The sequence below is a fragment of the Arachis ipaensis genome, chromosome B03 (assembly GCF_000816755.2).
Source record: "Arachis ipaensis cultivar K30076 chromosome B03, Araip1.1, whole genome shotgun sequence".
In the NCBI taxonomy this organism is placed as follows: Eukaryota; Viridiplantae; Streptophyta; class Magnoliopsida; order Fabales; family Fabaceae; genus Arachis; species Arachis ipaensis.
In genome coordinates this window covers 10,214,727-10,228,306 of record NC_029787.2, presented here as the reverse complement: position 1 = coordinate 10,228,306, position 13,580 = coordinate 10,214,727, and the positions used below count along the sequence as shown (strand labels likewise).

At 34.8% G+C, this 13,580-nt stretch overlaps 1 protein-coding gene across 5 annotated transcripts; it reads left to right on the top strand.

Annotated features, from left to right (window-relative positions):
- LOC107629599 lies at nt 2,568-11,003 on the top strand. Of its 5 annotated transcripts, XM_021118106.1 has the most exons (11): nt 2,573-2,901; nt 3,028-4,609; nt 4,952-5,757; nt 5,836-6,319; nt 6,507-6,814; nt 7,429-9,101; nt 9,312-9,747; nt 9,874-10,039; nt 10,383-10,486; nt 10,752-10,843; nt 10,918-11,003. In XM_021118106.1, exons 1-11 carry the CDS (start codon nt 2,669-2,671, stop codon nt 10,992-10,994), a joined length of 5,961 nt encoding a protein of 1,986 aa, XP_020973765.1. In that variant the 5' UTR covers nt 2,573-2,668; the 3' UTR covers nt 10,995-11,003. The 5 variants fall into 5 exon arrangements, 4 of the variants coding, with proteins under 4 accessions (XP_020973765.1, XP_020973764.1, XP_020973767.1 ...); XM_021118105.1 differs by having other exon boundaries at nt 4,952-6,319; XM_021118108.1 differs by having other exon boundaries at nt 3,023-4,609; nt 4,952-6,319.

Genomic DNA, 13,580 nt, shown 5'->3' with positions numbered 1-13,580 from the left:
TTAACAAGAGAATGGAGTTCGTCTACAACGCATTAGATCAAGAAATTCAAAAATATGAGCAAGAGCTCGAAAAATGCAAGCATTGTCAGCAAATAAGGACACAGATCCAATCCCTCAAGAAGGCCATCGAAGCAATGAAATCAACATAACAAGCAGAAACATCAGAGTTCAGCCAGCTAAGCATGGTGGACAAATCAGGTGAAGAAAAAATTTCAGAAAATAAAACAATTGCTGAAATCATTAAAAAATCCACCCAAGATAAAAAATATTATGTAATTTATAATGGCCCCATGAAAGGAGTATATGATGCCTGGGAACAAGCAGCACCATTCACACACTAGTCAAAGATAATTCATAAAGGAGGGTTCCTAACACTGGAAGAGGCAAAGAAATCCTTCAAGGAATATGAAGCTCTCCATCCAGAACAAACCCTAAAAAGAGCAGATAAAGCTCCAATTCAAACCCAAAGAACAGGGATAATAAGAAACATTCCTACAAGGGCTGAAATCAAGGAAAAGAAAAGGGTCTGTAGATCTAATCTCAGAGAAACCCTTAACATAGTTCTGAATTGGACTGAAGAAAAAAGGACAATTTTGGGATATTATCCTGTTGCCAAAGAACAGCTAACAAAGCTGGTTATATTTCCAGATACTTCCCCATCTGACACCTATCAGTTTTTCCAGTATGGGTTAATTGATACAATCTTAATTTTTAATGATCTAAAAATTATTAGTGAGTTTCCTGCAGGATTCGTTGATGCAATCTCTCAACATTATTGCATAGTGACGTAAGCACTTAGGTCATAGAGCACCAACAATGTAGCTGGTGAAAGAGAACAAACAATGACGTAAGCAATGACGTCATAAGAAGGGTAAGGATGTGAATTGTCCATCAAATCCAACTATTATAAATAGGCTGCTTAGGCAATTGTAAAGGCATCAGACAATAGGAAGCAGGAGGCTAAGAGTACTCATATGCTAGGAGAGCAAGGAGGAAGCTGCCGAGGCGATTCTATAGTTTGAGGAAGAATCCTCTTAGGAAAAAATAGTTCTAAACTCCCCTCTGGAGTTAGTATCTACAATCTCCCCTCTGGAGATAAAAACCCCTTATGTAAAATATACTGAATAAAGGAAGTTTTTCTCCAGAAAGGTACATCTTCATTCTAGTCTTTCAATTGTGAATTATTTAGAAAGTTTAGAATTAACAGAAGAATCTGATTATTATAGATTAACTGCTTTATTAGATAATGAAAAGCAGTCTGTTCTAAAAACAGAATTAAATCTCAAATCAAATGAAAATTAAGTTTATCTAAGTTAAAGATTAAAGAAGAAGATTCTGAAATAAAAGAATTAACAAAAAAGGTCGAAAAATTAAATGAAACCCTAAATACTAAATTATGATAATAAATAAAGAAGAAATATATGTAACTTATCAAGATAAGAAACAAGAGCTCTTTGAAAGAGAAAATCGTTTGAATTATTTGCAGTTATCTGAAATAAATCAAAGAGCATTTAAAGCTCTAAAAATAATCCATGACAAGTTAAAAAGAGAAGTTGAAGAGTTAGAAATATTAATAGAATCTCTAGAAAAAAGTGATGAAGCAATGATAAAATTTGCAGAAATTCTAAAATAAATAATGAAGCATACAAAAATTGAAAGACCAGAAAATAAAATAAAAAGAAAAAGAGCGAAAAAATTAAAAAGTAAAATAAAGGAGTATAAAAAGGAATTAAATAATCTTCAGATCGAAATTGATGACCTTATAATAAAAAGGATAGAAATAAGAATAAATATAAACAAGTTGGAGTTAAACTTAAAAAATTTATAAATGCCTGGAAAACCATATTATGACTTAAAAGAATTAAAGCTGTTAAAAGAAAAAATGGAGAATGAGGTTGAAAAATTAAAAAGATATTTAGAAACAACGAAAAGTGTAGAAATAAAAGACGTTTTTGAAGATTTGAAAAAATATATTAAAGAAAAAGACAAACAGATAAAAGATTTTATAAACAATAATCCATGCAAAAAAGAATATTATAAACTAAAACAAGATTAAAAAACTATAAAAATAAAATCAGAATTATAAATACTAGTAATAATAGAAATTTTCAACATCTTCAAATCTATACACATTATAAACATAAAAGAGTTAAAAATTTTTCAACATCTTCAAAGAGTTAAAAATTTTTCAACATCTTCAAATCTATACACATTGTAAACATAAAAGAGTTAAAAATTGGTATCAGAACCAAGTTAACGATTAAGGGTAACACTTTATCTTTAAGCAACACTTTTAGTGATACGCTTTTAAACAAAATAAAAACAAAAATCTGTAAATCTGTACCAAAATGCATCTGTACACTAGATGGATCCTTTATTTAATCATATTATTTATCCTTAAAATTATATTAAATCTTTTAATTTTAATAGATATAAATCGACTTAATAAAAAACTCATCTTTAAATACTTTTAAAAATGAGGTAAGAGGTAATTTTTTTAATAAAAGATATATAAATAAATTATTTTTAATAATTCAAGGGAAAAAAAAGGGGTTAAACCCCAAAAGTTTCTAAAAGGAAGAACATAGGGTTTATGCTATGAACCCAACTGAAGCACCTTCAACTTCAAGCTCAAGCACAAAGCTTTAAACTTTTCCCAATCCTCATTATGGGCGAACGCAAAGCAAATCCAAAAATGCGAAATAGAAAGCGAAAACACACCACCGTTGCCGCCACTGCCGCCATCACCACCACCACCAACAACAACAACGACGACGAACTCCAAAAACCTCCCAAACTTCCCCGGACTGATTCTTCAGCCAAACCCGTGGAGTTTGCGCCTCCATGGAAAAATCTCCAATTCATAAACTGCATTCAAGACAAAAGCCTTCACCTTCGCAGGTTATTCTCTCCTTCTCGCTTTTGTTATTGCTTTTTCTATTTTATTATGACACACGTTTTCGAATGGATACTGAGGCCTTTTTCTCTTTTTAATTAATGAGTGTGTGTGTGTGTGTGTTAGTGCAGTAAGGTAGAATCAGCGTTCAATTTTGTGAATTCAAGAGTTGGTGATGGTGATGGTGATGACTCTGAAACCATAAAACTACCAAGACTACTATGTTTCCTCAATGATTGGATACAATCACTGTTGTTTCCTTCAGATAAGAAGCCTCATGCTGATGGGTTTGATGCTTATATTGACATCCGTTGTTGGGAGATATTCAAGTTCTGCTTGCAGGAGTCTTTGAAGTTTCATGTAACTTTGAACATGTCAAAGAATCTCCTGCGGCCAGTAGAGCTTATTGCCAGAAATGCTCTCTCACTCCTTGAGGAGTTGTCTGATTGTTCAGGAGAAACTTTAATATCCGATGAAAGGTTGAAGCTTTATGATGCTGCTCTTGATTGTGTTTCGTTGGTGTTTTCATCCCATGGAGGGTTGTCAAATGAAAATTTGGGCTTGTGGATTTCGACAGGGAAGGCAGTGCTTGAGCTTTTATTGCGAATGTATGACAAGAACCTTGATGGAAGCAATATGGGTGATTTTGCACTACGGTTTCTGTGGTTGGTGCTTCAGCCATTCTCCAAGTTTTTGAAGGTCCATCCAGTTAGGCAAAGTAGATTTCGTGAGTTTGTGGATGAACTCCTCGAGCTGCTGTTGCATGTTTCCGGTGAGTTGCATCTTCGGGTTAATGGAAGGAGTCCCATTTGGACGGAAAGAGCAATGAAGGTGGTGGAAGAAGTTCTTTCCCATGGACTATTTCACCCGGTGCTTGTGGATGAATTTTTAAGCTTACACGGTTTACAAAACTATGTTGCTTCATGTGATGATGCATCAAATGATTCAAAACCAGCTATTCAGAGTTATCCTAGACATTTATTTGATGTACTAAACAAAATTATAACCAGAAAGAATGCTATGGCAATGGGTAGTGTAGGTTTGTTATTTCACTCATTTGTTAATTCGGCAAGAAAATTCAAAGGAACTTCAGTGATGTATGAAGTGAACAAGACAATGGAGAAAATGAATAATTCAAGGCAACCCGTACCTGGAGAAAATAGCAGCTCAAATAACATTGGTGCGGACACTCAAAATTCACTTCTTAACTTTTTTGTACTAATCATGGAGCCGTTTTTGCTTGAGATCAATACTTGTCTCAAAAGTGAAGTTGATAGGAAACTCCAGTTGGTGGATCTTCATGGTGTACTCAAATCTATCAGTAATTTGCTTGCTAGTTTTATGCAAGAGAAGGTGTATGTGAGAACAGAGGACACTTCTGGAGGAGCCTGTCTTAATTTCTTCAAGATTATATTTAATTCCCTGATGAATACTTCCACTAACATTCTCAGCCTGTCAAACTATGATACAACCAACAGGAAGGAGATGGAAATATATACTTTATCAGCTAATGAGATAATAGTTTCTATGGGATATCTTCTGGAGATTGAATATGAGGTTGTTGGAGAAGAGTTGGTGAATTTATGGTGCATTATGTTGTCATACTCTTCCATCAATTGCAACATGGTGAATGTCTTTGACCAATGTTCATTATCTTCGAGTATACCTGCTCTGGGTTGCCAAATAATTAACCTCTACAGTCAACTACGCCAGGTCTGTGTCATAACTCTGATTGCTGCCCAATCATAAATTTTTTTTCCCTCAGTACAGTAGCTCACAATTTTTAGGCTTTGCATGGGTTATGCTGCCCTCTTGGTTGGTGGTTTTCATTATTCAAAAGCAACTACATAAGTTCATGTATTTTACTTTGTGTGTGTCTAATTCTAAGGTTATTCTTCTGGTAGAGGGGGTGGGAATAGCTGGTTTAAATGAGGAGAAGTCTCTTAAAAAATGATATATTCAAGGTTTTAATCAGCTTATGTCTTGCTTTGTCTGCTTCTATTGTTTCCCTTAGATGGACTTCAGGCTTGTGTTTACATATTTGACATGATGTAGGTGAGAATTGCAATTGTAACATTGTGCAAAGCAATAAGGCTTATTATATCTGGTGAGGGTAATACTGAGGAATGTTCTTCTAGGTTGACAATTCTGTCTAATGAAGTTCATTATGAATCAGTTGAGAAGCTGTTATCTTCACAGAAGTTTGTCCATGCAGTTTATAAGGCTGTTGAAGCTATTCCAGAAGGGCAAGTGACTGGATGTATTAGACAGATAACAGAAGATATATCAGAATCACTTAATTGGATGAAGGATTTCTCTCCATTGGTTGATGCTGAAAAATTGCAAATTTTTAATCTGCAAGTGAAACTTTTGGGTGGAGGCCTGTCCAGTTTGTATTGTTTAGTGCTTGATTCAGTGATGGTTACTGAGGGTAACAGCAATCTTGTTGGAGTGGCTGTAAAAGAATTAGTGTCAACATTGCGTTCACACTTGAGTACTCTTGTTGGACAGCAAGGAGATTCCATCTGCAATTTCCTTTCATCTGTCTTGGGAGGAACTGTTGATGGGGTGGTTGGAAAGGGAAAGATTTTGAAGAAGTTTGGTAGGTTCAGCCAATGGGCCCTTGTGTTCTTCTTTCAGTTGTTTGTGTCCTGCCGAATCTTACTTAGGCAGGCAATTAGCCTTATGCCACCTGGTTTATCAAAGAAAGTTTCTGCTGAGGTGGGGGATGTCACAGCATATTCCGCCTTTGAGTTGATGGAGAGGATTGATGAGATAGACACTGGCTATTTTACTTGGATTGCTCAGCCTTCTGCTTCCCTCCTTGTTGTTTTGCAATATATTTCAGACATATATCACAAGTATGGTTCAGATGATTCTTGTCCTCTTACATATGTATTTCAATCAATGATTCTTCAGAGGCTTGTTGATTTGGATAGGAATATTGAACTGCTCAAGTATTTGCGGAAGAAACGTTACAGATCCCGAATCACAGCATTGAAGGAAGAGGCAGCTGGACTTACTGATCTTATGATGGAAAACTTATCATGTGTATATCAATCCCCAGTCTTTGAATCTGATGATGTAGCTTGTGAGGATGTAATTTTCCTGGGTACACAAAGCAACAGATGGAATCGAGGAGTTTATGTTGCCAACAAAAATTCATTGCCAACAGCCATTTGGTTGAGTCTTTGCAAAAATGTTGATATATGGGGCAATCATGCTTCCAAGAAGCATTTGAAAAAGTTCTTATCACATTTACTTCATACTTCTCTTCGCTGTGAAAGAAGCAGTTTGCAGGAGTCAGCACTGCAAAAGATCAATGAGTGTAACAAGCAGTTTTCAGGAGCCAGGCATGCAAGAGATCTTTTCTCACAAATATCGTCCCAACTTCTAAGTGATTCACTTTTATATGAACAGAAAGTAAGATGATTTGGTTATACTTCAACTCACACAAATGCACACAAGTAAACTAGTAAATAGTTCCTATTAATCCGTGGAAGTGTTTATTTCAGCTCAGTCCTGCTTTATCTAAACTGATTTGTTTTCCTGTTTTAATTCCTTAGCAACATTTACATTTCTAGGTATTCATTTCCTACTTCCTTTTTAGTTTATCCACAGGAATCTGGCTTCAATATTTTGCCATGCCTTAGAGAAAGCTGTACAGCCGTTATTTAGTAATTTTGCAAATACTGATCTCAATCTTCAGAGATCACCTAATTGGCTTGAGTATTTGAGTGCTATTGACAAGTCGGCTGTGGTTCGTGATGAAGATATCAGCATAGAAGAAAAGACCAAATCTATTACCAACAAAAGTTTCACAGTTTGCCACCATTTGCTCAATCTATTGTGTTCAATGCCGTATATAAATGCAAGTTCATTTTCATGCCTTGTGACTTGTGTTTTCAACCTTGAAAGGTACACTCATCTCTCTGTTGGTTGCTTCCTTATTGTGTGCTTTGTGTGTGGACATGCAAATAAAAGAAAAAATTGTGCTGTAGAATGTAAAGAAATGAGAAAAAGTATGAGTAGGGCTGACAGACAGATATCGTCCAACAGTCCAATACATGGAAACTAAAGGGGAACAAAATGCCAAAGAAAAAAGGAAAAAAAGAGAGAAAAAAAAAATACTTTTCTCAGTATTGTAAATGGAAACTCCTAGCCTTAAAGACATAAATAGTGTATTAAATGAATATGATGTTATAGCCCTTTTCACTTTGATCACTTGATCCTATACAGATAGCATTTCAAAACTAGAAATATTAATGTAAAAGTAGTGCAACCATATGCAAGGGAACTGTTATTTTTCCAAAACTCTCTTCTCTTTTTTACACACAAGTTTTCAAATTTGTTTGTGTTTCTGCTCCCTACTGAAGAAAAAGAAATCCAAATAGGTACGATGACTGTGATATAGATGTCTTATACATGTTCTTTTAGTTGCTTGCTGCAGGGTGTTCTCCAGTGAATAAATTGTGAAACATTTTTATATTGTTTATTTGTTTAATTCTGTTCCTCTCTACTTAACTATGCAGGCTTCTTGTCAGTGCCTTAGTATATTTTTGGAGCTCAGGGCACCAGGATTATTTTTGTAAGTATTTGAGATTATTTGTAGTTTGCAGGAAGGCCTTAAGGCATGTAATAATGGGATTTTGTGAGAAGACAGACACTATCCAATCGTCAACAGACTCAATTATTTCTGAAGGTTCATTTCCTGTTTTGTGGCTTTCAAAGTCATTATCTGTGATTGTTGGAATTAAAGAAGCCTTCTCAGCAGAAAATTCTATTCTATTTAAATCTCTGATCTGTTCTTTAATGGATCACACATCGTACATATTGGCGGGGATAATAAAATATCAAATTATTCATGGAGTTTCCATTGATAAAGAAGCTGGGGATCTTTGTGAAGAGATCTCCAATGATTCTAGCAATGAAAATGATTCTTTGCTTCCATCTTCTCAGCATCTAGATTCCGCCAAGCTTGAGGCATTGAAATGCTTAACCCTTATTTGTAAGAATTTGAAAGAGCAGACACAAAGCTTGGTTGTTTTGCAGAAGGATGTTACTTGGGCCAATGAGCGAATGAATCTTCCTTATGCGGATATAAATAGATTGTCTTCTGGAATTTCTTGCTATATTGGAATTTTTGGGGGACTCACATCTGGCATGGGCCAAACAGATGCAAGTAGTAGTGAACCTAAAATATTGTTGTGGAAAGATCTTGTGGAGCTTGTTGATTTTCTTGTAAGCAAATTGCTTGTCCACAATAATCAACTCCCAGAAAGTTTTTGTGACAAAAGTTTTGAGAAACCAGTCAACAAATTTTTGTTGGGTACAAAACATTGTTCACTTGAAAGCTCAGTTTCCAAGGCTGATAACTTATCTGGTACACAAGATGAATCTAAAGGCACGACTTGTTCCACTTCATCAGCAATTGATAATGTCTCTAATATTGTTAGTGATATTGGAAAGATGTTGAACTCAGAAAGTAAAAGCTATGTTGCCAGTGTTTTGAATAAGCCTTTGTTACAAAGCTTTCTAAAAGGTAGTCATCCTGAAGTAGCATTTTTACTTAGGCAACTTTTAATTGCCTCCTCATTTCTTTTGAGGCTAAATGTGATGGAAGGCAATTCTTCTTTGCTTTCAAGTTTTGTACCTACTTTCATTGAAATTTCACAAGTCCTGTTGTTAGAATTTACTGAGATGGTCGAAGTTCCACAAGAATCGGCTTTTCTATTGTTAGATGGTGTTCTGAGCTATCTGAGAGAATTAGCCAGTTTTTTCTCCTTCATGGAACCAACCTCATCTAGAAATGTTCGTACAAAATTGGTACAGATTCTTATGAGGGCAATTGGGAAGACCATATTGCTGCAAGGAAAAAGGGCAACGCTAACGTTTCATGAAAGACAGTCAAGCACCAAGACACTTCATAAAGCATCATCTGAAGCATATTCTTCTAGTGAAATGTACTGCTTTTACTTGGATGAATTTAAAACTAGGCTTCGCACATCATTCAAATCATATATTATGAGCCCATCAGAGTTGCATCTTTTATCTACTATACAGGACATTGAGAGAGCTCTGGTTGGAGTACGAGAAGAATGTTCCATGATCTATGACTTAGAAACCAGTAAAAATGGTGGAAAATGTTCGTCACTTGTTGCAGCTGGAATTGATTTCTTTGATATGATTCTTGAATTTGTTTCAGGTAATAAAAACATCCAGTGAGGGCAAAGTAAAATTTTAATTTCATTCTGTAATTAGTGTTTTGAATTATCCTTCAGTAAAAGTAAAACTTCAGGTATCGAATACTGGGTTTATCACATTGACACTGATTATACTTTGTATTTATTGCTATTCAGCATATTCTGTGCTTGCATAATTATCATCATGGTCTGACATTTTTTCCCCTTTCAAGGTCGGAAAGGCTTGAAGCTGATTAAAAGACACTGTCAGGGCTTAGTACCTGCTCTTTTCAACATTATTGTGCATTTGAAGAGCCCGCTTATTTTTTATGCGACATCTGGAACAGTTGCCAGCAACCTGGATCCAGGTCCAGCCATACTTATGTGTGTTGAAGTGCTCGTTACAGTTTCAAGGAAACATGCTGTATTTCCCATGGATGTGTGGCATGTAGGTCACTTGTTACATATTCCAGGTGTAATCTTTCAGGATTTCAATCAGCTCAAAATTTCTAAAGCTTCCGGTCAACCAGATTCCTCAGTGATTTTGGAAGACCAAATTCCTCAGCAAGTAGAGGGAGTGAACTTCTCTCATGTAGATCGGCAGTTTACGATTCACCTATTTGTTGCCTGTTGTCAGCTATTGTGTACCACAATTAGGCATCGCCTGAGGTATGTCTCATTATTTATTTTTAATTCTGTGACCAAAGTGGAACACGGATAGAGATGGCAAATTTTCCAATGGAAATCACTCATATCCATCTGATTATTTATTCATTTATTTAATAATCTTTCCAGTGAGTGCAAGCAGTGTGTTGCCCATCTTGAAGCTTCTGTTGCTGTTCTTCTTAATTGTTTGGAGACAGTAGTGGATAATGAATCAACAGTAAACAAAGGTTGCTTTTCATGGGAAATTGATGAGGGAGTGAAATGTGCTTGTTTTCTGCGAAGGGTATTTGAAGAGGTGCGTGGCATCAAATTAGTGTCGCCTGCTTAATAATTAACATGTCGTGTGTTTCAATACATTGAACTAGTTCATTAAGAAGATGACTGTGAATTTAGTGGTCTTTTCTGATTCTGAAATTGTTTGATTTCCTTTGTAGCTTCACATTGATCATGATATGAGAAATCTAACTAAACTACTAATTTGAATGAAATTATATTATTTTTGGTTGCAGAAGGAAAGGAATATAGAAATAATAAACTTTGGACATTAACATAACATTTTGTTTATTTCCATTATTTTAAACTTTATACTTGTTATTCTCCTTTTGCTTACCCATTTTGTTTTTATAATCATGATGCAGATAAGACAGCAAAAAGATATATTCGGCCGGCAATGTTCTCTGTTCTTATCCAACTATATATGGGTTTACACAGGTTATGGTCCAAAAAGAGGTGGCATCAGAAGGTTGTATAGAAGTTTTCATTCGTTTGTCCATTTTTTTAAAATATCAGATTTACTACTTGCAATATTACAATTCCTATCACAACTAATTCCCCCTTTCTATTTTTTTTTTTTTACTTACGTTAAACTTCATCCATATCAAAATAAAAACAGTTAGAAAGTATCAAGAGATGATAATTAGTAGGTTGAGGAGCTGATTTTCATGACTGCAGCCACTGTTCATAACCATTACATTAGCTAATGTGGGTGATTGGATCATTATTTGCAGAGAAATTGATGAAGCTCTAAGACCCGGTATCTATGCTTTGATAGATATTTGTTCAGTTGATGATCTTCAATATCTTCATACTATTTTTGGGGGTAAGTACTCCAGAACGAACAAATTTGAGGATATGAATTAAAGAAGGATTCTAATTTCTTTTTCCCATTTGCAGAGGGACCTTGCAGAAATACCCTAGCAAGTCTACAACATGATTACAAACTCAATTTCAAATATGAGGGAAAAGTTTAACTTGGGAAATTCCTTTGGTGGTAAATTTTTGTGCCAGCTCATTCTGTTGTTCCACGTTGAAACTCTTTCCACTAAGATTGATTACTTACTATGACAGTTATGTGTAATTGAACATGTTGCAAAACCGATCTTCAATACCTAACATACAGTAGAGGCCTTTTTTTCCAATCAATAGGCCATTCTTTTATAGACAGTTGCATTGTCATTGTTATAATATTACCTAAAGGAACTGTACCATTGACTTCAATTCAAATGTAAAAGTTGTTTTAGTATATGGGCCATTATATATTTATATATGTCATACTTGCAATTTTTTTTGCCTTTGTTTTTTCTCATTTTATTATTAGTATGAAGGTAGCTTAAAGCCTTAAAATAAATGCTCTAAATTCTGTGCTTATGCAATCATTCTACTGAAAGCATTAACAATTTAAATGTATTGAAATCGACTTACTTTGGTTGTATATGTACTTCTTTGTTGTTCTGTTGTTTAGAGGGAGCTTACGTGTAACATTATATGTAGGGGACACCTAGCTAAATATCTTTGGCTTTTAATATCCAAACTTGTCTTGATGCTTATTTTGTCAATTCACTGAAAGCAAAGAACCCCAAAAGTTAGAATTATTTTCTTGCTATTCCAATATAAAGTATACAGGAAAATTAGACATTTTACCTACCATAAAAGGAACGAAAAAAATAAGCAATCATGAGTCAAAAAATAAATGATAAGGTCGGACTGTGGAGTGTGTAGTTAGTGATTTATGACCTTTGGGTTAGTGTCAAATACAAGATGAGTTATTCTTAGTTGCACTTGTTTTTCTATGCTTCAAAACAAGTGTTGGAAATGGATTAGTTGTGGGGTGAAACACAATTGATTCATTCCAAATGCCTGCAAGATATGATGAATTGAAATTACGGTGGAAAATATGGTGTTGAAATTTCTATATGTTATTTAACGGTGAATTGAAATTTTATTGTATCAAGTTCTAGACCCTTTTAAGACACATCTTAAATGCCATGCTTTTTTTTTTCTTTTGATGTTGACACATGCCATAATTGAGCCCACAGTTTGGTGCATTAAGTGATGATAATATCGTCATTTACAAGGCATATGATAATAGCCCAATATATAAAGTTGTGTGGTGAGCAATAATTTTTGTGTATGATAAGTTTGTTGTTGAGATTCCCATTTGTTCTATTAAAACTCAGTCGGCAGAGCCTCTTTTCCTTTCTATTGTGTAGTGTTCTTTGTTGACTTGATCATTGTGATTCTCTTATTATCTTCCATAAACCTTTTCCAATTTTCTCAGATCATCAAAGCCCCTTAATGGGTTACTATTACTGTAAACCCAGGCCTTATGATTCTCACACCTCAAATGTTGTGCTGATGTTGGTGGTGGCCTTGATTCTTCTGTGCATACCATGGCTCTTCACAAGGGAACCAGAGGTGGTTGTTGTAGAACCAATAAATTGGTCACCGGTCGTCGCAGCAATACTTGCAGTACTGATCCTAATTTTGGTGTCACTAATGGGAACTCCTAGGAGGAAGGTTTATGCCAAGCCACATTACTACTGTGGATGTAAGCATCCCTGCTACTGTTACTATTAGTGTTTATACAAGAACTTGCAGCTTGGTGAGGGTATGAATCAAGATCAGAAGATGATGTGTTCTTGTGGTTCTATGTTCCATGGCACTGTATAAGATATTGCACAGTGTGTCATTTATGAGAATGTTTCATTGCTTCATAGGAAAAACTAAGAACAAAAGTTCAATGTTATCTATCACCATTCACCACAGATAATATAGCAACTGTAAAATTTTCCTTATTTATTGTGTTGTTAATTGTTATATGGTATTGGGTCAAGTAACATTGTAGTATACTAATATAAATGATTCTATTTTACAAGATTGAACTTTCTTGATTCATTTAGCATTTTGGTAGTGATGATTTGATGAGTTGAAAGAGTTATGGAGATCATGCAATAATTTGAAGGGAGTGAAGTTCTCCATATGATCTCAGATATTTTTATGTAGAGTCAATCATAACAAAATTGCAACAGTGAGAGCAACACAAAGAGGTTGATGTGGAGAGCCATGTGATCAAAATGGTGTGCTGTCTTGTTTCAAAATGTTGGAAGGTTAATGTGATGAGGATAGCACATCTTTAGTGTTGTTATATTTTGTGTAGACATGCACATGAAGATGAAAAGGAGAAAAGCATTGGTTCATAAGAGTTAACATGACTTATAATCTAACAAGTGGCTCATTTGTCCCCACACTAGCTCCATTATCTTCTGTTGTAGCCATTTGAGTCATTCTAGAGCCATATAAGCATTTAACTGAAGACATTTGACAGAGATCAAAATTAGGTCAAAGAAGAAAGTAACATTGTTCTAGTGCTGTTTTATCATGTTTTAAACATGATTCTGAGAATCGGATCGAACTAGTCGGTTTAATAAGATTTACTAAATTGATCTAATTCAGATAAAGAGTGGTTGTTTTCAAATCGACTAAAAATTGAAAAGATTGATAAGAATTGATAAATTAGTCGAACTAATTTAATTTTTAACTGTTAACTGATTTAAAAA

Coding starts and splice junctions, on each gene's coding strand:
- LOC107629599 (XM_021118105.1), top strand. CDS start 2,669: ATGGGCGAACGCAAAGCAAATCCAAAAATGCGAAATAGAAAGCGAAAA. Junction 9,102..9,311: donor GATTCTTGAATTTGTTTCAG/GTAATAAAAACA, acceptor TCCCCTTTCAAG/GTCGGAAAGGCTTGAAGCTG. Junction 10,040..10,382: donor TGCGAAGGGTATTTGAAGAG/GTGCGTGGCATC, acceptor ATCATGATGCAG/ATAAGACAGCAAAAAGATAT.